We start from the raw sequence: 27,649 nt of genomic DNA on the forward strand, positions 1-27,649 counted from the left end.
GTGCCACACATAATAGGCTAATGAATAAGGTCAGAGAATGCAGAGTCAGGGGACATGTAGCAAAACGGATACCTAGCTGGCTGCAAGACAGAAAGCCGAGAGTATGGACAAAGGGTAGCTATCCAGAGTGGCAGGAGGTGGGAAGTGGAGTCCCACAAGGCTCAGTGCTGGGACCACTGCTGTTCACAATTTATATTAATGATTTAGACTTGGAATCAAACTCACAATTTCTAAATTTGCAGATGACACCAAATTTGGGCAGGGGGATGGACAGTCAATACTGAAGAGGACTGCCACAAATTACAAGACAACATTAACAAACTTGCAGAATGGGCATATAATTGGCAAATGAATTTCAACACTGATAAGTGTGAGGTATTACATTTTGTTAAGAAAAATAAGCAGGTCACATTACTTGAAAAATAAGAATCTAAATGGAGTAGAGAAGCAAAGGGATCTGGGGGTACAAATACCTAAATCACTAAAAGTAACGACGGAGGTTAATAAGCCCATAAAAAAAGCAAACCAAGCACTAGGGTTTATTTCTAGAGGGATAGAACTGACAAGTAGAGAAGTTATGCTAAACTTGTACTGAACCTTGGTTAGACCACATGGAGGACTGTATACAGTTCTGGTCGCCATATAATAGAAAATATACTGTATAAAGGTTTTGGAGAGGGTGCAAAAAAGATGTACAAGGACACTAGAAATGCAAGGTTATATCTATCAGGAAAGGATGAACAGGCTGGGTCTCCTTTCTCTTAAAAAGAGAAAGCGGAGGGGTGACCTAATAGAGGTCTTTAAATTATGAAAGGTTTTGGTAGAGTAGACAGTGTTCTCACTTGTGGGGAAGAGCAAAACTAGAGGCCATCAATATAAGACAGTCACCAAAAAAATCAAATAGGGAATTCAGAAGAAACTTTGTTAGAGTGGTGAGAATATAGAACTCGCTACCACAGGGAGTGGCTGTTGTGAATAGTATAGATGCATTTAAGGGGAGACTAGATAAGCATGAGGGAGGAGAATAGAGGGTTATGCAGATAGAGTTAGATTAGGAAGGACGGGAGGAGGCTCAAGTGGAACATAAACGCTGGAATGGACTGGTTGGGCAGCATTTGACCGAGTGTGGCATCAAGGAGCCCCAGTAAAACTGAAGTCAATGGGAATTGGGGGGAAATTCTCCATTGGCTGAAGTCATATCTAGCACAAAGGAAGATGGTTGTGGTGGTTGAAGGTCAGTCATCACAGCCCCAGGACATCGCTGCAGGAGTTCCTCAGGGCAGCGTCCTCGGCCCAACCATCTTCAGCTGCTTCATCAATGACCTTCCCTCCAACATAAGGTCAGAAATGGGGATGTTCGCTGATGACTGCACAGTGTTCAGCGCCATTCACAACTCCTCAGATGAAGCAGTCCATGCCCGCATGCAACAAGACCTGGACGACATTCAGGCTTGGGCTGATAAGTGGCAGGTAACATTCACGCCACACAAGTGCCAGGCAATGACTATCTCCAACAAACGAGAGTCTAACCACCGCCTCTTGACATTCAACAGCATTCATCGCCGAATCCCCCACCATCAACATCCTGGGGGTCTGCATTGAGCAGAAACTTAACTGGACCAGCCACATAAATACAGTAGCAACTAGGCTAGGTATTCTGCGGCGAGTGTCTCACCTCCCGACTCCCCAAAGCCTTTCCACCATCTACAAGGCACAAGTAAGGAGTGTGATGGAATACTCTCCACTTGCCTGGATGAGTGCAGCTCCAGCACCACTCAAGAAGCTCGACACCATCCAGGACAAACAGCCCGCTTGATTAGCACCCCATCCAGCACCTTAAACATTCACTCCCTCCACCACCAGCATAACATGGCTGCAGTGTGTACCATCTACAAGATGCACTGCAGCAACATGCCTAGGCTTCTTCAGCAGCACGCCTAGGCTTCTTCAGCAGCACCTCCCAAACCCGCAACCTCTTCCACCCAAAGAATAGCGGTCATGTGAAAAAGACTCCCAACAAAAACAAAAGTATCTGCTTGGGACTGTGACTGGAGGTTTATGGGCGATGCATGCATGTCACTTGTTTGGGACGAAAGTCGATTATTATTTTGATGTGCATCATTCTAAAAGAAAAGTTCTGTATCATTAATCATAACTTCTACATTTGCTTGGTGGCGGGGGTGGAGATACGAGATTACACTTCTCAGCCTTGGACAGGCACAAGCAAGATAAATCAAACTCTATTGAAAATAGACATTACTTTCCAGAATACAAAACATGTATACAGGAAACTCTTTGGTATCTGGCACCAACAGGACCGGGGTGGTGCCAGTTGATTAAAAATTCCGGATGACGGAGAGGGTGATCTACCGAGGCTACTTTTAGCAAACAAAATTTTTTTTTTTTTTTATAAATCAAGAAATGTGCAGTATACAGTAATTGGCGGATCAGAAGAGACTACCGGCAGCGCGGGAGAGTCAGACTCCTGTTATTGAGGTGTTTGGACTTCTGACAGCGCCAAGAAGCCGAGTAGTGGCAGTTTGGAGAACTACCCCCACTGACTAACTCGGCCACCGTGGGAGACTCGGACTCGGCAACATTTCCGGTTATTGAGGTGTTGTTTTCGGAGTATGAATTTTGCCAGTTAATAGAGGGTATTTAGGTGCCGTTTAAACGAGTTTCCTATAGTTGAAAAATACTAAATTCTTTCAACAGATATATTTTAGCTGGACCAATATGACCAACCGGTATTAAAAGTTTAAAATGTAGTCATGCTAAATGCACCTTTTTACCACCATTAATCCTTCTCCTATATAAGTACTTGTAGGAACTGGGGTTCCTAGCCGAAGAATTGAGATCAACTCAGAAAATCAAAAACAATAAAATTTAATGAACAAACGAAGCTGTACAGGAAACTGTAGGATAGAATGCAAATAGGTCTGGTCTGCTTGAAAGCCTCTCTGGAAACCGCGAGCCGGGGCCGGGCTCAACCGCGAGCCGGGGCCGGGCTCAACCGCGAGCCGGGGCCGGGCTCAACCGCGAGCCGGGGCCGGGCTCAACCGCGAGCCGGGGCCGGGCTCTGACGCCATGATGTCATCATGCGGAGTACAGGAAAGAAGCCCTAGTACAGTTAACAGATACATTGAAGGTGCAGCCCCCAGCTGTACTACATTGCTGTAAAAGGAATTATATACAATTGTCCGTAATCCTCTGGTGGTTCCGCCACATACTCATGTTTGCTTTGCTGCTAATTTTTAAGAAAAAATACACCATGGAAATTTTACAATTGAAAGAGACATCTTTTGTATGTTTTATTTTAGTGTCCATCTGTGGAAACAAAAGTTAACACTTTTGAGCATTGAACCTCTTCTACTCGTTTCCCTTAGCAATATATTTATAATTAATTACATTATTCAAGTAAAATGACAAGAACAAGTCCTACTATGGAATACTATTTGAAAAGACATATGCATGACATGAAAAACTGAAGTGATAAAACGGACCATAGATTATTTAAAAGATATTTGGGAAGTTATACAGAAACAAAAAAGATAGCTTGAAGCTAGGTAAATCATGATAAAATGAAACAGGACAAATATTCCACACGTGATACAACAAGGATAGAAAATTCCACTACACAAAAACCAAGCATTTCACTTATTCTTAGAACAATGAATTGTCGAATGTTCATCCATTTCATAATCTCAACATTGAGAATTGTGAAATCAAATGAAGGGCAGGATTGATCAACACCAACAATTGATGGGCTCCGAACCTCAGTGTAAAATCCTATTCTCCCTTTTATCCCAGCTCCACTTCGAATTGTTGCAGTTTGAGCTGCCCCAAGATAGCTTTGCTCTCATCATACACAAAAGCCAGTGCCCAGGCCAGCCGACCCTTCCAGTGAACTCAAGCAAGACCTTGTGCACAATCATTTGTTACAGTGCCCTGGGCATACAGTAAATCCATTTACTGTTAGTGGATTATACTTTGCATTTCCACAACACCCACCACCACCACCCCTCCAACCACCACTTGAGGACAATTACTACATCACAAGACATTTTTGCTGCAGACTAAACTAGTAGATTTATTCAGAGGTCAAAACCGTAGCTAACGGATATCAAAAGTATCTGATCCGACAATGAAACAGTCTGAAAATATATTGCCTTCAAGATAATCTGCGAGACAGTAGCACGTCACTCGAATGAACTGCAAGTTCCATTACATATAACCTGATGCCCCTCCCCTTGCCCAGCAAGTCACACCTCCTCCCCCACTTCAGTTCCCCATCCTCGTCCTGAACCCTATCTCTCTCTCATTTCTCCATTTCCCCTGATGCCCTCTGAGTTCATCACAGCGATGACACTCGATGACATGTTCCCTTGACCTCATTCCCACTGAACATCGAACTTCCCTTCCTGGCCTCCACGCCAGCTGACATTTTAAATGGTGCCCTCTACTCAAGTACTTTTCCCTTGCTTTTCAAAACCACCCCCAAACCCCCGCCTATCAAATGTCCCACCCTTGATCCCTCCGCCCTTGCAAACTACCATGCCATCTCCAGCCTGTTTCCTTTCAAGTCGTTAAACACATCGTCACCTCCCAAATCCATGCCCAGCTTTTCTGCAACTCCCTGGTTGAATCACATTCCCACCTCTACCACAGCGCTGATCAAAAGTCACAAATTCCATCCTCTGAATGTGTCCATGGTGCATTTTCCCCTCTCGCCTGCCTTTGATAGTCAACCACACAATCCTCCTCCAAATACATTTCCACCAACTGCCCTTGCCTGTCCACTCTTGCCTATCTAATTATAGACAAACCTCCTCCAGCAATGGCCTCTCTTCCTGCCCTGTTTCTTCCAGAATCCCCCAAAGATCTATCATTGCGCCCCCTCTCCTTCCTCATTCACATGCTGCCTCATGACAATACCATCCACAAACATGGGATCAACTTCCACACATATGACACCCAGCTTTACCTCTTCACAACCTCTTCCAACCACTCCACTGCCTCTGTCAGACTGCTTGTGCAACATCCAAGTCTTGGATGAGTCACAATTTCTTCAGGTAAACACTGGAAAAATCCAAGTGTTCCTCTCCACAGATTTCTGACTAGCCCCAAGATGTTGGAAAATGAAGAACCATGTTGTTTGCCTGCTATAGCCAGAGCCTTAATGCTCTGCAATTCCATGAAATTCCTCCCTGTTGCTTTCCCGCCACCCCCCCCATTCAATTGTATTGGAACAAGTAACTGGCATTCCAAATCCAAATGTGGTGTTGATCACCAATGATGTGCAGCTTACTAATCTATAGATATTTTACACCTTGCACACTTCATCTGCTCGATTTGCAGCTCAAACATCAAACACCATTGATCTCAGCTTCCTAATCCGCTCACCTCGCAGAGGCTCGAAATCGAACCTCCCTTAGCTCTGCAAATCTCAACGCTTAATAGGTCAGTATTTTCAAAACACTATCTCAGCATCGTCAGCAAAGCCTCAATATTATCATGAAATACAATAAAAGCAGACCCTCGTTTGTTTCATGGGTTGCAAGCCAGCACATATTTACCATCTGCTTACTGTAACATGTACTGGATTCAGCAGTACTACAAATATTCTAGGAAATTCAAACTAATTTAAAAATTACACCGGACAAGAAAACACCATTTAAACAATATGTTAAAAGTTGGCTCTGTTCAAAGTAAATAATGTTGTAAGCATGCGGCAAACAAAACCTTTTCAACTAGCTGCCACTTAAGTTACTGTGAACAGCGAAGCAGCAAATGGCTGACTCAGGCCAAGCTCAGTAAACCACTAAACATTTCAAAATGGCTTTTTGTTTGCAAAATTCAACATCATATTTTTATACAGTTTTTTTTAAATCAAAAGGATATACTCATTGAATGATGCACCTGCTTTGGAAGTGTATGATCAGAGCTGCATGACCCCAACTTGCCTTCAATTCTTTCTTTTTGCCGACAGTATAAAGTTTACTGAAAGGGGAAGAGACTATTAATGGTGTTCCAGCTGAAAATGAAACCAAATATAACCAAAATGATCAGCATTTAGAATCCTGCAAGAGGTTCAACAAAAGCCAAAATACGTTAAAAAATGGGCATATTGTCTGGCATTGGAATTCTCTTCCCTACCTCTAGGTCTGCTTTTATGTACAAGCACAGGGAAGCTATGGTCCAAGGGATAGGATTACATTATCCTATGAAAAATGGGCCACCCCATTTCAAGATCTGAATTTTGATAGGGGAATGCACTGAAAGCTCAATAATTAACAGAGAACCACAATTGGGAACCATGTTTGTGCAGCCATTAGGCAACCGTCAGCAGAAACAGCTACCAAAACAAAGAAGCCATGTATTCTAAAGATAACTGGGCAGTCAGAGAAAGAAAATAGTAAAATAGAAATGGATTATAATTGCAGGCCAGGAAAGCCCCAGGTTTTGATCGCCCATTAGTGTTAAGTTGGCTGATCTCAATCAGGGCAATGAAAGAGCCATTACAATTGGTCGTTCAGTTGGGAAGGGGGAGGAGACAATCAGTTAAGATTCCCCATTCCTGATTGCATTTCAGGCGAGTCCTGTAGGAAGTACATACAATATCAGGTGAAGACTGTTATATTCAACTTCATGGCTATCTGTAGAAGAATAACCTGCCTATGATCACTGTCGAGGCTCACACATGATTAAATGGTCACTTGGGCAAATTACTGAAGGACAAGGTTTCAAGGAACTATATCCAATCAAGAAGGCAACTCCTTCAGGAGAGATGGGAAAATTGGCAACAAAAAAAGACTCCATCCTCTACTTATGAGAAAATAAACTGCATACAAGCATCATACACAATAAGCAATTTCCTATGCACAGCAAAAATTACTTGCAACTACTCAATGTGTTATCCGTGGTTCAACATAGCTTCACGTGGGTGGAAACAATTAAGAAAAGCTGAACTTCTCAATTGCCAGGTGTCTGAAAAATCCTGTGTTCATGTTCTACTTATAACAATGATGATGCTACTAGATACAGAAACCATTTCTCTATATAGATAGAAGAATACAGCTCTTGTACGACGCCCACTTGATCCATTAGCCTGCTGACACTCACCATCTGGGCTCAAACGTAATAAATGGCCACTTGTGTTTGGTACTAGAGGGATGCTGCCAGTAGCTGAACCATTTACCAGGAAATTGTTTTTGTTCTATGAGCATTACCATCTGAAATCACAATTGAGCAGGCCTCTGCCAAAAAAAACTGATGTCATGATCTGAAGTCAAATAGTTGTACAAACACATTGCTCTTTTTCTTCCCATTTTTTCCTCTTGTACATAGATACAACAGACCAAAGTGATTTCAAATAATCACACAAACTATGATGTGGCAATGCAATACATCTCACGGGCTTAAAAGTCTCACGGAAGAGCAATTTCAGAATGGTAAAATCCCTGCGTGTTAAATGCTGGACTCTAGCTAACACCCATCTCATTCGATGGCTTTAAGTTGAAGCTTTTATTTAAAAGGGAAAGGAATTGCTCCAATACATCGGAGGATTATTTGTCAGTTTCCATCACCATATGCAGAATACAATCTTTATAAAAAGACCAAGTTACGTGTACAGTCAAGAAAGATTCAATGTGGCCTGCTATACCAATTGTTAAGCTATTTATTTTGGGTTAAACTTGACTCAGTGGTAGCATTCGCATTTCACATTCAGGCGGACGTGGGTTCAAAACCCATTCTAGGACTCGAGCACATAATCTAAGCAGACACTTGAACGTGGGATTGAAAGAGTGCTGTACTGTCAGACACAAAGCTGGGTGGGAGGGTAAGCTGTGAGGAGGATGTCGTGAAGCTCCAGTACGATTTGGACAGGTTGGGTGATTGGGCAGAAACATGGCAAATGCACTATAATGTGGATAAATGTGAGGTTAACCACTTTGGTGGCAAAAACAGGAAGGCAGATTATTATTTGAATGGCAATAGATTGGGAGAAGGGGAAGTGCAACGAGACCTGGGTGTCCTTGTGCACCAGTCGCTGAAGGTAAGCATGCAGGTGCAGCAGGCGGTTAAGGCAGCAAATGGTATGTTGGCCTTCGTAGCGAGAGGGTTTGAGTACAGGAACAAGGATGTCTTGCTACAGTTGTACAGGGCCTTGGTGAGACTGCACCTTGAGTATTGTGTGCAGTTTTGGTCACCTTACCTGAGGAAGGACGTTCTTGCCATGGAGGGAGTGCAGCAAAGATTCACCAGGCTGATACCTGGGATGGCAGGAATGACGTATGAGGAGAGATTGTGTCGATTGGGCTTATACTCACTGGAGTTTAGAAGATTGAGAGGGGATCTCATCGAAACCTATAAAATTCTGTCAGGCCTGGACAGACTAGGTGCAGGAAGGATGTTTCTGATGGCCGGGGAGTCCAGAACCAGGGGTCATAGTCTAAGGATAAGGGGTAAGCCATTTAGGACTGAAATGAGGAGGAATTTCTTCACCCAGAGAGTGGTGAACCTGTGGAATTCTCTGCCACAGAGGGCGGTGGAGGCCAGTTCATTAAATATATTCAAGAGTTGGATATATTTCTTAAGGCTAAAGGGAATCAAGGGATATGGGGAGAAGGCAGGGACAGGGTACTGAATTTCGATGGTCAGCCATGATCTCATTGAATGGCGGAGCAGGCTCGAAGGGCCAAATGGCCTACTCCTGCTCCTATCTTCTATGTTTGCGTCATTAAACCAATTCACATAACTTGGCCTTTTAATAAAAGGCACCACTCTGGCTATGGAAGTGGCAAGGCAAATGCAGGGATTAACTGCTATAAAATCTTCAGATGTATTGGAGCAAACACTATCTTTTAAAAGCTTGAACATTAAGCCCTTGAACGAGCTGGCTGTTGGATAGCATCCAAAAAGATGCAAAAGATCCTATACAAAGAAAAGCAGAAGTTCTCCACGTATCATGGCCAGTATTTATTGCTCAAATGACCACATCAAAACATAATAACTACATTTCAAAAGTAATTTGTTGGCTATGAAGCACTTTGCAATGCCTGAACATGAAATATGCCTTTTTATTTATTCCCCCCACACTACTACTTCAATCAATTTCAACCAGCTTTCCATTCAAATTGGTTAACAAAAAGGTGTTTCCAAATTAAAGGGAAGCTGCAATCAAAAAGTGAATTAGCTGCCCCAGACACACACATTTATTATTTATATATGTAACAATGAAACATTAGGGGAAGTCACAAACTGAGTGCATTGTTGGAGGAGTTCAAGAATTGAACATAATTCAAATTTCGAAGATTATACCCTACAACAATAATTTGCATTTGTATAGCGCCTGGAACATAGTAAAACACCCCAAGGCGCTTCACAGGAGCATAAATCGACAGAAATTGACACCGAGCCAAAGGAGGAAGCATTTGGACAGGTGAGATAAGTTTAGAGAGTCTTGGAGAGAGAAAGAGGTGGAGAGATGGGGTGGTTTTGGGAAGGTATTCCAGCACTTAGGGCCTAGATAACTGAAGGCACATCCACCAATGGTAGGGTGAAAGAAGTGGGGGACGGACAAGAGGCCAGAGTTGGAGGAACAGAGTTCTCAGAGGGTTCTCAGACTGGAGGAGGTTACAGAGACAGGGAGGGGTGAGGCATTGGAGAGATTTGGACACGAGGTTAAAATTGAAAAAAAGAGGCACACAGGGACCGGGAGCCAATGTTTGTCAGCAAGCACAGGGATGATGGGTGCAGGGAATTTGGTGCAAGTTAAGATATGGGCAGCAGAGTTTTGGATGACAAGAATTCCTAAATTGGAGTTCATAAACTAACCTAATTCACAGTGATGGGGTTTGTGTTGCAATTACTAAGTGCTTCTTAGCAGGAATGGAGAATATGGGATTTCTGGAGCCCATAGCAAAGTAAGGTAAGCACAGGAGCAATAGGGAAGAGGGCAAAAATCATGATTATTGCACAATCCAGTTTTCTATGCAATTTGTCAATCGCCCAGGAGGTTATTGCTCAAGATAACATTTACAAATTAATCACTGCTTCACATTATTTGCAACTACATACAGAATACATGTGAAGACAGCCATCATCATGTAACTGCATATGGTTGGATGACCAATACCTTTAAAACCCAGACACAGAACTACTGCAAGTCTATAGGAATATACTGAAAACTTCGCATAAGTAAGCAGGCAGCCACACAGGTTTCATGAAGTTAATCTGCCGACTGTGCAACTAACACTGTATTCAGGGGCAATTTTTCTTCTCTTTGCTGTTTTGTGTACTGGTTGCAATTTGCCTTGCATCAGAATTTAGTATCACAGGCCAGAATGGGTAGATTGTGGAACAGAATCATAAATTACTCCATTAAAAAGGTACAATGCTACAACGTAAATAATTTCTTCGAAAGCATAAACTGTTTTGGGAATCCAGCAGAATTTGGGGGAGGAAATCATGTGCAGTGAATTTAAACTCTGGATTTATACTGAGGCATTACAGGAAACTTCACGATGTCCGGCACCGACGGGACCGAACTGCTGCCGATCTATCAAAACTTCCGGATAGACCAGCGCTAATGTTGAAGGATACGGAGGTTTTCATCTCCGTATCTGACAACAAACACTGTTGCTTAGCAACAGCTTGTAAGCACTCGGCCCGTACCTTGGAAGCGTCTCTAAAGCTGTTGCTAAGCTACAGAGATGCTTTCCAGAGCCTGACTGTTTAAAAAAAAAAAAAATGCTAGAAGAAAAAAACCTAACCAAAACGGCTGCTGATTTCTGCCGTTAGATTGAGGTTTCCAGACATACAACCTCTGGATAAACCAGTTTCCTGTATAAACAAATCATTTGGCTGGTTCCCAAGCAGCACATTACAATGAAGTTTTAATGTAACTACAGTACATTTATTGATAGCCTTGTGAACTTTTTGTGCTAAACACAGTATATTTTATCAAATCTAAATTATGACAAGTTTTGCCATAAAAACCCTGAAGGGGCAAAGTAACATGAATTAAGGAGATTCTGGTCCTCATTATAAATGCCCAAAAACAGAAATTTGTTGGCGATAATGGAGAACAATATCAACCACTTAAATTTATACAGCATGTTTAAAGTTAAAAAAAAACTCCAAGGCACTTCCCAGCAAATTGGGTGAACAACGGGTGCTGAGCCAGGAAAGGAGAGATGACTAAAGGTTTAGCTGAAGAGATGGTATGGAGTAGGTTATTAAAAGGAGCTGAGAGGTGAAGAGGCCGAGAGCTTTAGGAAGGGAATTCCTGAGAGTCGGGCCCTGGCAGCTTAAATGTCTGCTGTTAATGGTGGAGATGCACTAGAGGCCAAAAGTCAGAGGAAGCATACTTTGGGTGGATATACGGCTGTAGATGGCCGAGATAGGGTTGGGTGAGGCTAAGAATAGATTTAAGGACAAAAAGAATTAAAACTCAAGACATTGGGAGCTAATGCAGGTCAGCAAGTACTGGAGTCGATTTGAGAAAGAATACATACAAAAGTTTGACAAGTCAGAGTTTATACAGGGTGGAAGATGGCAGCAGGCCAACAGTGAACAGTCAATTATGGAAGGTGACAAAGTCACACAATAATTTGACATTTTTGTTTAATTCATTCATGGGATGTGGGTGTTGCTCCAAGGCCAGCATTTATTGCCCATCCCTAATTGCCCTTCAGAAGGTGGTGGTGAGCTGCCTTCTTGAACAGCTGCAGTCCGAGGTGAAGGTACTCCCACAGTGTTGTTAGGAAGGGAGTTCCAGGATTTTGACCCAGCGACAATTAAGGAACAGTGACATATTTCCAAGTCAGGATGGTGTGCGACGTGGGAGGGAAACTTGCAGGTGGTGATGTTTCCATGCGTCTGCTGCCCTTGTCCTTCCAGGTGGTAGGGGTCGCGGGTTTGGGAGGTGCTGCCTAAGAAACCATGGCGAGTTGCTGCAGTGCAACTTGGAGATCGTACACACTGCAGCCATGGGGGTAGAGGGAGTGAATATTTAAAGGTGGCGTGCCAATCAAGCAGGCTGCTTGTCCTGGATGGTGTCGAGCTGCACTCATCCAGGTAAGTGGAGAGTATTCCATAACGCTCCTGACTTGTGCCTTGTAGATGATGAAAAGGCTTTGGGGAGTCAGGTGGTGAGTCACTTGCCGCAGAATACTCAGCCTCTGACCAGCTCTTGTCACCACAGTATGTGTGTGGGCGGTCCAGTTAAGTTTCTGTTCAATGGTGACCCCCAGGATGGTGATGGTGGGGGATTCAGAGATAGTAATTCCGTTGAATGTCATGGGGAGATGGCCGGACTCTCTCTTGTTGCAGATGGTCATTGCCTGGCACTTAAGTGGCCAGTAACATTCACGCCACACATCAGCCCAAGCCTGAATGTTGTCCAGGTCTTGCTGCATTCAGGCATGGACTGCATCATTATCTGAGGAGTTGCAAACAGAACTGAACACTGTGCAATCATTAACAAACATCTTCTGACCTTATGATGGAGGGAAGGTCATTGATGAAGCAGCTGAAGACGGTTGGGCCTGTGGCACTGCCCTGAGCGACTCCTGCAACGATATCCTGGGGCGGAGATCACTGGCCCCCAACAACCACAAACATCTTCCTTTGTGCTAGGTATGACTCCAGCCATTGGATAGTTTTCCCAATTCCCATTGACTTCAATTTTACAAGGGCTCCTCAATGCCATACTCGGTCAAATTCTGCCTTGATGTCAAGGGCAGTCACTCTCACCTCACCTGCTTTTTGTGGACAGGGCATACCTGGACTATTTTCCACTTTGTCAAGTAGATGCCAGTGTTGTAGCTGTAATGGAACAGCTTGGCTAGAGGCACGGCTAGTTCTGGAGCACAAGTCTTCAGCACTACAGCCGGGACGTTGTCAGGGCCCATAGCCTTTACTGTATCCAGTGCGCTTAGCCATTTCTTAATATCACATGGAGTGAATCATATTGGCTGAAAAGTAGCTTCTGTGATGGTGGGGACCTCGGGAGCAGGTCGGGATGGATCGTCCACTCTGCATTTCTGGCTGAAGATGGTTGCAAATGCTTCAGCCTTGTCTTTTACACTCACGTGCTGGGCCCTGCCTTCATTGAGGTTTGATCTGATCCGTAGGTTGTGGGATCACTTAGCTTTGTCTATAGCATGCTACTTCCACTGTTTAGCATGCATGTAGTCCTGTGGTGTAGCTTCACCGGGTTGGCAGCTCATTTTTAAGTACACTTGGTGCTGCTCCTTGCATTGAACTACCCCACTCAGAGTCCATTCTGTGCCCTTGCTACCCTCAGTGCTGCTTCCAAGTGGTGTTCAACAGGCAGGAGTACTGATTCCATCAGCTAAGGGAGACTGGTAGGTGGTAATCAGCAGAGGAAGGCTGAATGACACAAGGAACAGTAATGACAGGAACGTAACCAAATGAGAGTACAGTATCAGGGCCCGTCTGCACTTCTGGGGATGTAAAAGAACCCACGACACTATTCGAAGACCAGGTCCCCATGTCCTAGCCAATGTTTATCCCTCAAGCAACATGACAGATTCTCTGGTCATTGACTCATTGCTGTTTGAGACCTTGCTGTGTGCAAACTGGCTGTTGCACTTCCCACATTACTAGAGTGAATACACTTCAAATGTCCTTCATTGCTGGAAAGCACATTGGGACGTCAAGAGGTCATGAAATGCATTATATAAATGGAAATCATTTCTTTCTTTACTAGAAGATTTCATGTGGCTTTCCTGACAGTGAGTCAGAGGTTTTAATGAGATCAGGAATATTAAGCCAAGTAGCATTACCAGGAACACCAACTTATCAGCACTGGAACTCAGCCTTGGGATCTGGGAATACTGAAGTGGGGCCAAGATCTGGCAGCACCATTTGAGGGAGGTGGGGGAGAGGAGAGGTCTTGGGGGGGGGGGGGTGCTCAGGGAACATTAATATGATCAAAAAACATTCTTGCTTAAATAGTCTATACATACCACAACAAACATGTCTACAGTTTCATGCTAAGTACCAACTACAAGAGTAGTCAGAGACTTGATACATGTCTACAGTTCTATATCTACCTATGAAACACACTGCCAATTAATTATTGGCGGGTGTAAAAACTGGCAAATACACAACTAGAATAGTGGGGAATTTCCTAGCAGCAAGGCAACTCTTTTCACCAGTTGGATATGTATCAGTGTCCCACTGGAAATCTGTAGCAGCTTCCAATTTACCTGCAGAATTAGTCACAGCAAAACCATAAACCGCAAGAATATATTTACAGAAAAAAAAGACATCAACCTGCAAACCAGTCAGCCTCAAACCAGGCTATAACAAGACTTCATTAAATAAGGGTTTGACAATACAGAAGCACATGCAACACATAATTACATTCACAGTATCAACTGGGATAGTGGGAGGAAGAAAGAGGGTTAAAACATTCATTTCCTTATTAGATAAATACTTACAAGGAATTAAGTGCTTAAAAGGCTTTTAAAAAATCCTCAGGCAACCCTTCAGACCTGCTGCAGAAATCTCACCATTCTGGTCAAAGCAAGCCAGAACGGGAGAGAATGGACTTCAACAGTCACGAGTCAGAGTCAAATCTCAAATACTTTGTTTCCTTAGCCTGAAGTATGCCCAGTTCTCACTCTTTTTGAAAACACAAGTTTCATGTCCAAATATTCAAAGCCCAAAGGGAATCAATTACATTCCAAATTAAAGCACAACTATTACAGAACAGCAGGAATTAAGTATTTCAAATCCATGACTCAAGTTGTGAAAGTATTGTATGGAGTAGCTTTTAGTACTGTATTAACCCTGAACTAAAATAAACACTAATTTAATTTTGACCACCACTTCTGGTTACCTGATCTTCCCTTTTTTGCAATGGTCAATGGCTGTCCTGTAAATCATAGCTACAAAGTCCACACCCAAAATGTAAAATAATGTACGAATGATCTGCAATTATACTTGAAAGCAGTGGTCAGTGACTGTATCCCACTGTACTGTACTATTGTACATCTTTTTTGAAGAATGCTAAATTATTCAGCTGATCAGTATATAGTACAGCAAGTCCTTCGTCTCTTATCTCCATGATCTTATCCCATGAGCATTTTTTCCCTTCTAAATATTTAGCTAATACATCTCCAGAAAACTTTAACCTTGTCGTTGACGAAATAAACAATTACATTTTAAGCGTTATATTAAAAATGGTTATGTAACCTTTAAACAGAGAAAACCAATTCTAAGAAACTCTCAGGGTTGCAGGAGAATAACAGTGGGAATGAAATCACAGTCCCAACACAATGCTGCATCCACAGCTGCTTCATCAATGACCTTCACGTCATTTGATGAGCGACGAGAATGGAGTGGTTTGCTCCATTCAAAGCTCCTCCGATAATTTAACAGCCCATGCCAGTAAGACCTAAACAACATCTTGGCTTGGGCTAAGTGGAAGGTAACATCCATGCCATATGGCAACCACCATCCCCAAATAAACTGCCCAACAACCTTCAACTCACCCCTGTCCTTCAACAGCACCATCATCAAAATCTCAGAGTCACCAATGACCCAAACCTTAAATGGACCAGCCAGATCAACAATGGGGCTACAAAACCAGGCCAAGCCTGGGTACTCTGCAACAAGTAGCTCACCTCCTGACTCCTGTTTCTCCACCACCCATGAGACTCAAGTCAGGAGTGTGATGGAATATGCACTACTCACCTGGATGGGTTCAACCACAACACTCGAGAAGCTAGACACCATCCAGGACAGGGTAGTCTGACTGAATACATCCCGACCACTGAACTCAATATACACCCTGGCACACAGTGGCTCCAGTATGCACGACAGCAACTCACCAAGCTTACCTGAACAGTGCCTACCATTCCTGCGACCTCTACCACCAAGGAGGAAAGACTACAGGTACACCATCACCCCCCTAATTTCCCTCCAAGTCACCCACTATCCTGACTCGGACATATACCGCCGTACCGTCATAATTCCTGGGTCAAAATCATGTAATTTCCCTACCTAACACCATCATGGAAGCCTTATTAGCACAAAGACTGCAGTGGTTCAAGGAGAAAGGCCACCACAACCTTCTGATGGTCAACAAATGCAGCTTTGACAGCATGGCCCACATCCCAAGAACAAATAAAAAGGATCAAACTATTAAGAAGTGGGGAAGAGAGAAAAAAACAAACTAGAAAGAGGACAGGGCCAAAGGTGAATAGGAAAGCTGGTTGGCCAAAATATGTTGACTTGCTTTGCTTTCTAGCCAATAGAAAACAAAGGGGTAAGCCATTTAGGACAGAGATGAGGAGGAATTTCTTCACCCAGAGAGTGGTGAACCTGTGGAATTCTCTACCACAGAAGGCAGTTGAGGCCAACTCATTAAATATATTCAAGAAGGAGTTAGATATATTTCCTAAGGCTAAAGGGATCAAGGGATATGGGGAGAAGGCAGGGACAGGGTACTGAATTTGGATGATCAGCCATGATCTCATTGAATGGCAGAGCAGGCTCGAGGGGCCGAACGGCCTACTCCTGCTCCTATCTTCTATGTTTCTAAATAGCAAAGAAAAATGTTCTATTCATTTACTGCCAGTATTTGACAGCTTCCACAAAGTCAAGCACAAAAAAAATTCCTTGACCTATGGTTTCCAATGTATTGGCATACAAAGACAAAAGCTGGATGAACCTGGAACATAAAATCAAAAAATCTGAGGAAAACAGCGTCTGAAGCAAAGTATGTTCACAGAAATCACAGAAACCCCACAGTGCAGATAGAGGCCATTTCGGCCCATCGAGCCTGCACCGACACATATCCCACCCGATCCCCATAACCCCTACACCAACACATATCCCACCCTATCCCCATAACCCCACGTATTTAATCCCCCTAACACTAAGGGTCAATTTATCATAGCCAATCAACCTAACCCGCACATCTTTGGACTGTGGGAGGAAACCGGAGCACCCGGCGGAAACCCACGCAAACACGGGGAGAACGTGCAAACTCCACACAGACAGTCGCCCGAGGCCGGATTCGAACCCAGGTCCCTGGCGCTGTTATTATATGTTACAGCACAGTGTATTCTAATTGATGAGACTAAAAGCAGCAATTTTGAAACAGGCCATCTACAGGACATAGATCTGTTTGCTTAATGTAGTACACAAAACAAGGAATACCATCAGCTTCAGACACTAGCTTGATAATGCTGTCTTTGGCCAACTAAACACACTAAGCCAAGGAGGCAGTATGAGCTGCACACGCTGGAGGTCTGCTTTGAACCTACACAATTACTTAATCTGTGATCGTATTATACATCTGATGCGCTATCAACAATACCAAAGACTACGAGATGGACTTAAATGAAGTAGGCTTTTATTGACTAAGAACTAGAGCATGCCTCTGCTAGTGAATCCATCCTAAGAGCTCCCGGGGGAAGGGCGGTGAGTCACCTTTATACCCAGGCTTAGGGGTGGAGCCAGGGGCTGAGATATGCCTGGACTTGTACAGGTTAACAGTGGTTTACCACATCATCACATTAGGGCATGCTTAATGCAGCTACTGAGCACACAGCTGCAGACTGGAGATAGAGTGTGTCTTATTTTCTATGCAGAGTATATTAGGTGAAGGAAGTTATGTTCATATGTGTATTCATAAGCTGTTTCTGAAACTTTATGTAACCAGAAAAATGCCATAACAATTAAGACTTTAAAGAAAATCGAAATCCATTTTTTTATTTGTTTTTATGGGATGTGGGCGTCGCTGGCAAGGCATTTATTGCCCTTGAGAGGGTGGTGGTGAGCCGTCTTCTTGAACCGCTGCAGTCCGTGTGAAGGTACTCCCACAGTGCTATTAGGGAGTTCAAAGATTTTGATCCAGCGACGATGAAGGAACAGCAATATATTTCCAAGTCAGGATGGTGTGCGACTTGGAGGGGAACTTGGAGGTGGTAGTGTTCCCATGTGCCTGCTGCCCTTGTCCTTCTAGGTGGAAGAGGTCACAGGTTTGGGAGTTGCTGCAGTGCATCTTGTAGATGGTACACACTGCAACCACGGTATGCCGGTGGTGGAGGGAGTGAATGTTTAATGTGGTGGATGGGGTGCCAATCAAGCGGGCTGCTTTATCCTGGATGGTGTAGTTTCTTGAGCTGCACTCATCCAGGCAAGTGGAGAGTATTCCATCACACTCCTTACTTGTGCATTGTAGATGGTGGAAAGGCTTTGGGGAGTCAGGAGGTGAGACACTTGCCGCAGAATACCTAACCTACTCTTGTTGTTACAGTATTTATGTGGGTGGTCCAGTTAAGTTTCTGGTTAATGGCGAACCCCAGGATGTTAATGTGGGGGATTCGGCGATGGCAATACCATTGAATGTCAAGCGGAGGTGGTTAGACTCTCATTTATTGGAGAGTCATTGCCTGGCACTTCTGTGGCGTGAATGTTACCTGCCACTTATCAGCCCAAGCCTGAACGTCGTCCAGGTCTTGTTGCATGCGGGCATGTACTGCTTCATTATCTGTGGAGTTGTGAATGGCGCTGAACACTGTGCAGTCATCAGTGAACATCCTCATTTCTGACCTTATGTTGGAGGGAAGGTCATTGATGAAGCAGCTGAAGATAGTTAGGCCTAGGACACCGCCCTAAGGAAATCCTGCAGCAATGTCCTGGGGCTGTTATGATTGACCTTCAACCATCACAACCATTTTCCTTTGTGCTAGGTATGACTCCAGCCAGTGGAGAGTTTCCCCCCCGCCCCTCCCCCCGATTCCCATTGACTTCAGTTTTACTTGGGTTCATTGATGCCACACTCAGTCAAATGCTGCCTTGATGTCAAGGACAGTCACTCTCACCTCCGGAAATCAGCTCATTTGTCCATGTTTGGGCCAAGGCTGTAATGAGGTCGGGAACCGCATGGTCTTGGCGAAACCCAAAGTGGGCATCAGTGAGCAAGTTATTGGTGAGTGTCGTTTGATAGCACTTTCGATGACACCTTCCAAACTTTGCTGATGATTGAGAGTAGACTGATGGGGCGGTAATTGGCCGGGTTGTTTAATGGGCCACCGCCATTCACGACTGGATGTGGCAGGACTGTAGGGCTTTGATCTGATCCATTGATTGTAGGATCGTTTAGCCGTCTATAGCATGCTGCTTCCGCTTTTTAGCATGCATGTAGTCCTGTGTTGCAGCTGCATGTAGTCCTGTGTTGCAGCTTCCCCAGGGTGGCACCTCATTCTTAGGTACGCCTGGTGCTGCTCCTGGCATGCTCTTCTACACTCCTTATTGAACCAGGGTTGGTCTGCTGGCTTGATGGTAATGGTAGAGTGAGGGATATGCCGGGCCAGGAGGTTACAGATTGTGGTGGAATACAATTCTGCTGCTGTTGATGGCCCAGTGCCTCATGGATGCCCAGTTTTGAGCTGCTAGATCTGTTCTGAATCTATCCGATTTAGCACAGTGGTAGTGCCACACAACACGATGGAGGGTGCCCTCAGTGTGAAGGCGGGACTTCATCTCCACAATGACTGTGCGGTGGTCACTGCTACGAATACTGTCATGGACAGATGCATCTGCGACAGGTAGATTGGCGAGGGCGAGGTCAAGTAGGTTTTTCCCTCGTGTTGGTTCTCTCACCACCTGTCGAAGGCCCAGACTGGCAGTTATGTCCCCTTACATTATATTAAAAAAGGAAAAATAAGAGGGTTTATTAAAAAGGAAATGGAGAACTGTTACATTCTCACCATACCAATCTTCAAAAATAAGTTTTAAATTAATAATGTTGAACTGGAATAAAGTGATTTACAAACTGGCTTTGAAGTTTATTAGTAACTGTAGTAATTTGAGGTTCCAAAATGTGTCCTTTTACTGCAACCAGACTGTTGCCAAAATGTGTACATACATGCTTTTAAACAAAGTATTATTTTAAGTGAAATTAGAAAGAGATGGAGATTTTAACCATTTAATTATTGGATATTTTTTATTTCCAGCTTTCAAAGACCAATCTTCGGTAAACAACTACAAACAAACCTGCATTCATTTCTAAAATGAAATAATGAAAATGCAATCACTGTTTTGATGAGCCTTTAAAAAGATGTCAGGATTATCCAAGCGAAGGTCATTAAAGTTAGATAGAATGCACCAAATTCTCAGTAAAGTTATAGAAGATTTATTAAATGATCTGAGAATTATAGATATACATCATTCCACATAAATTTCATATGTTTGTGCTATAAAAATGGGAAAGCTAAATGAGTCAGTGTTGTGTATTTTGAATGTGTATTAGAATTGTCCCACATGGGATACCGTAGTGGTGATTTGCAATGCACTATGGGAAATGTAGTGCATTGAGTGAAAAAGCACATTGTAAATAAAATGGCCGTTAACTAAACTCTCCATCCCGGAGTCCTTTTTATAATTGTTATACAGGTAAGGGTATAAAACCCCTCGAGACACAACAAAACTGGCGACGAGGACGACGGACTTGCGCATCACTTTGCACGGGAATCGGCGATGTTTAAAGTAAGTTCCTGTCTTTTCTTAATGGCGCGCCCACAGTTTAGTGCTGATGCAATCGCCTCGTAAAGGTGGCGGTTCGTGTGTTACACAAATAAGAAGGGGGAAGAGTAACAATACAGTGAAACGAAGTGGAGGAAAAGGACTAAAAATAAAAGAGGAAAAGGACTGTAAAGATTTTTTAAAAAATAACAAAATGGCTATGCTAACCGGAGCGTTTGGACCATTTGATGAAACGGCGGAGCAATGGAGTGCTTATACAGAGCGTTTCGGATTTTTCGTGACTGCAAATGGCATTAAAGAGGACGTGAAAGTGGCGACGTTCCTCAGTGTGATCGGAGCAAAAACATTTGGCTTGTTACGGAGTTTGATGCACCCGGATAAGCCTGGCGCGCTAAGACATATGATCAGATTGTGGAAGTTTTGGAAACACATTTCACACCCAAGCCGCTGCTGATTGCCGAGAGGTTCAGGTTTCACAAACGAAACCAAGGGGAGGGTGAGTCCATAGCCGAATATGTTGCAGTGCTAAAGAAGCTAACTGAGCATTGTGAGTTTGGTGAAACTCTAAACGACACTGTCCATGATAGGTTTGTGTGTGGATTAAGATGTGAAGCAACACAGACGCGCTTGCTCACGACTGACAAACTGACGCTTAAATCAGCAGTGGAGCTCGCTGTGTCTATGGAGTTAGCAGCTAAAGATGCACAGCTGTTGGGGGCTGCAACAAGAGTGCACAGGGTAGCAGCTACACCGGATAAGCATGCAAGGGGCAGCAGAGTGTTACAGATGTGGAAGGTCAGGTCATCAGCCATCTGACTGCTGGTGTAAAGACCTGACCTGTCGGAAATGTGAAAAGAATGGACACATTGAACATGTGTGTAAAGGGCAAAGCAAACAATCCTACACAGAGACACACAAAAACAAACAAGGAAACACATCCAACTGGCATTCTAAAAAGGAAAACCTACACATGGTGAAACAAGAACAGGAAGACAGTGACACAGACTATGATGGGGAGCTGAATCGCCATGTGTTAACGGTGAATGGAGGCTCATCAGGCCATGGAGTCACTCCACTACTAGAGGGAATACCAGTCAAAATGGAGCTGGATACGGGAGCTGCTGTCTCCTTGATTTCAAAGAAGCTATTCAAAGAAAAACTGAACCACCTATCACTGACGCCTGCCAAGCTCATCTTAAAGACCTACACTGGGGAAACAGTCCCAATGCTGGGTAAGACGAATGGATTGGCGGAGAGATTTGTCAGAATGCTGAAACGCGCGGTGAAAGCGGCAAGAAGTGATGCTCCTCTAAAGCAGCGCCTGAATGCTTTCTTGCTGAAATACCGAAACACGCCTCATGCTACGACTGGAGCATCTCCTGCTTACCTACTCATGGGAAGGCAGCTACAGACACGCCTTGACCTGCTGAGGCCAACATCCACAGAAGCAGTGGTGCACGCCAGTCAGCAGGATCAAGTCAGCAGACGAGCTCAGAGGTCCAAAGAACGACACTTTGTGGTGGGGGCAAAGTCCTCGCGCATAACTACACCACCCCGGAGCGGTGGGTCCCGGCTACGGTCATTCAAACGACGGGCCCCGTTTCATACCGAGTCCGCACCGGAGACGACCGAACATGGAGACGGCATTTAGACCAGTTACTGCCACAATAGTCGCCACAGGTAACCCAAGAAACAGAGGATCAAGGACCTGCTGGGGGCTCCAGCAGGGACTGGTCGCCCGACCCTGAGATGGTGGCACCATCCACTCTTGTGCCATCGAGGGAGGAAGCCACGCCTGCAGGGTCACGGGAGAGCCAGCCAAAGCCTGCTCCTGAGACTAGGCGTTCCCCCCAAAAGAGAAAGGCAGCCTCCAGAGCGCCTTAGTTACAGTTAGTGCTAACCTGTGTGCATGGGGCAGAATAATCCCCAGGGTTAGTGGAATGTAGAGGCAGTCTACCCTCTCTTCCAAAGTTATAGTCATTTTCAGTTATTCTGTTTGTGGACATTCTATTTTAAGGGGGAGGAAATATGTTGTGTATTTTGAATGTGTATGAGAATTGTCCCACATGGGATACCGTAGTGGTGATTTGCAGTGCACTATGGGAAATGTAGTGCATTGAGTGAAGAAGCACATTGTAAATAAAATGGCCGTTAACTAAACTCTCCACCCCGGAGTCCTTCTTAAGAACATAAGAAATAGGAGCAGGAGTAGGCCAATCGGCCCCTCGAGCCTGCTCCACCATTCAATAAGATCATGGCTGAGAAATGGCAGGAAATGAAACAAAAGGCAGTTTGGGGGCTGGGAAATGGGGATGGGGATTTTCTCTTTTCTGTAGCAGGGCTTCGACCTGAAACGTTGACTATTTCTCTCTCCACGGATGTTGCCTGGCCTGCTGAGTTTTTCCAGCGTTTTCTGTTGTTATTTCGAATTTCCAGCATCCGCAGTATTTTGCTATCGTATTAGTTACTGCAAGATGGTGGACAGGTGCAAAAAATAATTTAAAAGGCTAATGGAATATTGGAATAGGATAGGGCCAAGGATAGAATCCTTTGAGGAGGCCAGAGCTATCGGTGCGGGGAAGGAAGAGAAGCCATTGCAGGAGATTTTCTAGCTACAACTGGATGGAGAGGCAAGAGTGGAACCAGCTGAGGGCAGTCCCACTCAGCTGGACAACAGAGGAGAGGCATTGGGGGAGGACGCTGTGGTCAACCGTGTCAAAAGCTGCAGACAGGTCGAGAAGGATAGTGCAACAGTCACAGAGGATGTCATTTGTGACTTTGATTCAGGCCACTTCAGTGTCTTATAGGGACGGAAACCTGACTGGAGGGGTTCAAACATGGAGTTGTGGGAAAGATGGGCACAGAATTGGAAGCATAAACTGTTCTAGCTAAAAGCAATTTAAAAAAAAAAAATTTAAACTGACACTTTTCTAGTTGAGGTAATTTTTTTCCCCTTCCTCACTCCATCAATTCTCTACCTTCCCCTGAAAGCATCAACACCTTGCGGGCTCCACAGGCACCAAGTTTCATCCGATGCTTGTCCAGGTAGTCATTCACATGCGAGAATAGTCATCATAATGGAGTCTGATCTTCTCCTCACCGTACGTCTACACTTACAGGGTCATCACGGGATAGCGATCAGAATTGGAAAAAACCTGGTCACTATTTTCCCTTACAAGCTCAGGACACCAAGCATCAGGGAAGCCCATGCTTTTGATTACAAGATTCCTTCTGGCCCCCAGTTTTGTGTGACATTATTCAGATTTACAAGAGATATACTCAGCAGCTCCCTGGGGGAAAAAACACAGTACATTTAATGGGAGAAAACAAATTCACATAACAGCAAGACAGAACAAATCAATTTTCATTGTGTAATCAAATGTAATGTGTAACTTGACAACAGCTATTCCCTTGCAAAGCAAGTGTACCAGTTACTAAATACAGCAGAGAGACCATTTTGATTTTTGAACATTTCATAATGCTTCATACCCACCCATACACCGATCATACAAGGAGCTACTACAGCAGCTTCATAGTACTTGCACCGCTGTTCTAAAGGGAAACTGTTTTCTACAGCATCTCAAGATGGGGCAATAAGTTCTGTACATATACTCAATGCAAAGTAAAGCAACAAAGTGACATCAGTTCCTATTTCAGTACTTTGGTATGCATTTTTCTTTTAGGTGTGGCAATTGTGCATAGATGGGAGAAATTCTTAAGTTTACCAAAGCAAGCATAGCATAAAAGCATTAGTCATAGTCATAATGGCACAGGAGACCATTCAGCCCATCGAGTCCATGGCAGCTCTCTACAGCAATCCAGTCAGTCCCATTCCCCCGCTCTATCCCCGTAGTCCTGCAAGTTTATTTCTCTCAAGTGCTTATCCAATTTCCTTTTGAAATCATTGATCGTCTCCACTTCCACCACCCTCGTCGGCAGCAAGTTCCAGGTCATTACCACTCGCTGCGTAAATAAGTTCTTCCTCGCATTCCCCCGGATCTCTTGCCTAAAATCTTAAATCTGTGTCCCCTAGTCCTTGTACCATCAGCTAATGGGAACGGCCTTTCTCTGTCTACCTTATCCAAACCAGTCATAATCTTGTACACCTCTTTCAAATCTCCCCTCAACCTCCAATGCTCCAAGGAGAACAACCCCAGCTTCTCCAACCTAACCTTGTAGCTAAAAAGTTTCTCATCCCTGGAACTATTCTGGTAAATCTCCTCTGCACTCTCTCAAGGACCTTCACATCCTTCCTAAAGTGGTGAGCTGAACTGGACGCAATACTCGAATTGTGGCCTCACCAGAGCTTTGTAAAGGATCAGCATAATTTCCCTGCTTTTGTACTCAATACCTCTATTTATGAAGCCCAAGTTCCCATATGCTTTGCTAACTACTCTCAATATGTCCTGCTACCTTCAAAGATCTATGCACATGAAGCCCCAGGTCTCTCTGTCCCTGCACACTCTTTAGAACTGTGTCATTAAGTCTATTACCTCTCCCTATCCCTTCTGCCAAAATGCAACACCTCAGACTTTTCTATTAAATTTCATCTGCCACTTGTCTGCCCATTCTGCTAGCCTATCTATGTCCTGTTGCAGTCAATTGGTACTATCCTCACTGTTTGTCACACCTCCAAGTTTGGTATCATCAGCAAATTTTGAATTTTTACCCTGTATTACAATATCCACCTTGTATTCCAATATCCAAGTCATATACAGATATCTGACCCTTGGGGAACACCACTGTCTACTATCCTCCAGTCTGAAAAACAACCATTTACCACGACTCGCTGTGTCCTTAAGCCAATTTCTTATCTTCTCTTATCCAAGCTGACACTGACCCTCCTAATCCCTGAGCCTCAATTTTGTTAACCAGCCTTTGTCAAACATTTTCTTAAAATCCACATTGACAACATCCACGGCATACCCTTCATTACTTAATCAAAAAATTCAATTAGATTAGTCAAACACAATCTGCCTTTTACAAATCCGTGTTGGCTCTCCTTAATTAACTTAAACCTCTCCAAGTGCATGTTAATTTTTTCCGATTGTTTCTAAAACCTTACCCACCACTGATGTTAAACTGACCAGCCGGTAGTCACTAGGATTGCCCTTACACCTTTTGAACAAGGGAAGTCACATTAGCCACTTTCCAATCCTCTGACACCTCCCCCGCATCTTAGGAAGATTATGACCTACAAATTAATAAACCCAAGACAGATCGCTGAAAGCCAAACACTATGAACGTTCAGTCAGAAATACATCTCTGAACTCGATTCGTATAATTGCTTAGAGCAGGCAACTAAGCAAGGAGATAGACACACTATGGTGTGCCCCTCCTAGGAAAGCACCATTTTCCCAATCCCCACTAGGTTAGTCAAACTGAAGAAAATGCTGGAAATTCCTAGATCAGGCAGCATCTGTGGAGAAAAACCAGAGTGCCTGACCTGCTGAGTATTTCCTGCAATTTTTGTTTCTATTTCAGATATCCAGCATCCGCAGTGTCCTGCTTTTGATTAAATTAGCACCGGTTATCGCTTAATATTCAGGAGTTTTTTTCTGCAGGTTACACGGTTTAATGGAATACTGCAACGCACAACCACCCACCTTTAAAAAAACACTTTAACCCAAATGCGCAATTGCTCCGCACAGCGAAACCGAATGAAAAGCGAAAATATTCAATGCATCGTGGCAATTAAGTTACTATTAATTTTAAGATGCTAAAAGGACTGCAACGACACTTGCTTTGCTCACAGCAATTGAAACCACCCCCACCTCTAAACTAACTTTTGCGTGCCCTGCTGCATTGGGGATTATGCAATTAATTATTTGCCATTTATAAAAATGCTTCCAGCCGCAGAGCCGGTTGCAAACAAACGCTTTTTGCCGATGTTAACTGGGTGTACGTGTGCGCGAGCAGGGAGTGCCGCTCGCGGGCCATTCACCGCGCGCCCCGCTAACCTGGACGTGGGAAACGACCAAACTTCGGTTGCCTTCTCCGTGGTACTTCCATTCGTTTCCGTCGAGTTCCTTCACTTCCATAACCTCCTGCGGGTTCGGTTTTCTTTCTCTCCGCCGCTATCGTTGGCTTCCCGCTTCCCGCTCCTCGCGCGTACACTCAAACACGCCTAACGCCGCTCGCTCGTCCACAGTCACCGCTACCTACCGCACACAGGAAGAGCAAAGCGCACTCTCACCCCGATCACCGGAAGTGCTCACCTCCTCCTCCCCACCCAGCGCTGATTGGGCGACCGGCGCTCAGCGGCTCCTGATTGGTGAGTTCCCAGCACGGTACTGTCAAGCGATTGGTCGCTTCCTACCACGCCCCCCCCACCCCTGCCCTTCCCAGTTAGGTGGAGGGGCAGAGTCTGGGCTTGTGCCTCACCAACTCCTGACACAGTTCCTCCTCTAAAGCTGCTCGTTGATTGGATTACAATTCCAGGTTACTGTGCAATATCTGTCTAAAAAAAATAAGAACAACTTTAAAACCACCATTCAATGAGATCATGGCTGATCATCCAAATTCAGTACCCTGTCCCTGCTTCCTCCCCATATCCCTTTAGCCTTAAGAAATATATCTAACTGGGACTAGGGACAGGGTCACTGGCAAGGCTTGCAAGATCACATTTCGTTGTTCATGTACTTGTGCAATGACAATAAAGTTGAATTATTATTATTATTCTTGAATATATTTAATGAATTGGCCTCCACTGTCTTCTGTGGTAGAGAATTCCACAGGTTCACCACTCTCTGGGTGAAGAAATTCCTCCTCATCTCTGTCCTAAATGGCTTACCCCTTATCCTTAGACTGTGACCCCTGGTTCTGGACTCCCCCGCCATCGGGAACATCCTTCCTGCATCTAGTCTGTCTAGTCCTGTTAGAATTTTATAAGTTTCAATGAGATCCCCTCTCATTCTTCTAAACTCCAGCGAGTATAAGCCCAATCGACCCAATCTCTCCTCATACGTCATTCCTGCCATCCCAGGTATCAGTCTGGTGAATCTTCGCTGCACTCCCTCCATGGCAAGAACATCCTTCTTCAGATAAGGTGACCAAAACTGCACACAATACTCAAGATGTGGTCTCACCAAGGCCCTGTACAACTGCAGCAAGA

General features: G+C 44.2%; 1 protein-coding gene across 1 annotated transcript in view; it reads right to left on the reverse strand.

Moving 5' to 3' along the window:
- ippk (inositol 1,3,4,5,6-pentakisphosphate 2-kinase) overlaps positions 1 to 26,748 on the reverse strand; it is a 73,845-nt gene extending 47,097 nt beyond the window's left edge. The window contains exon 1 of the mRNA XM_086001817.1: positions 26,496 to 26,748. Coding sequence (XP_085857943.1) covers positions 26,496 to 26,576 — 81 coding nt within the window. The 5' untranslated portion in view covers positions 26,577 to 26,748. The remainder of the gene's footprint in view (positions 1 to 26,495) is intronic.
- Between the last annotated feature and the right edge of the window lie 901 nt (positions 26,749 to 27,649).

This window comes from Somniosus microcephalus, chromosome 11 (genome assembly GCF_052327205.1).
Source record: "Somniosus microcephalus isolate GS21.2 chromosome 11, FLI_Smic_1.0, whole genome shotgun sequence".
Taxonomy (NCBI): Eukaryota; Metazoa; Chordata; class Chondrichthyes; order Squaliformes; family Somniosidae; genus Somniosus; species Somniosus microcephalus.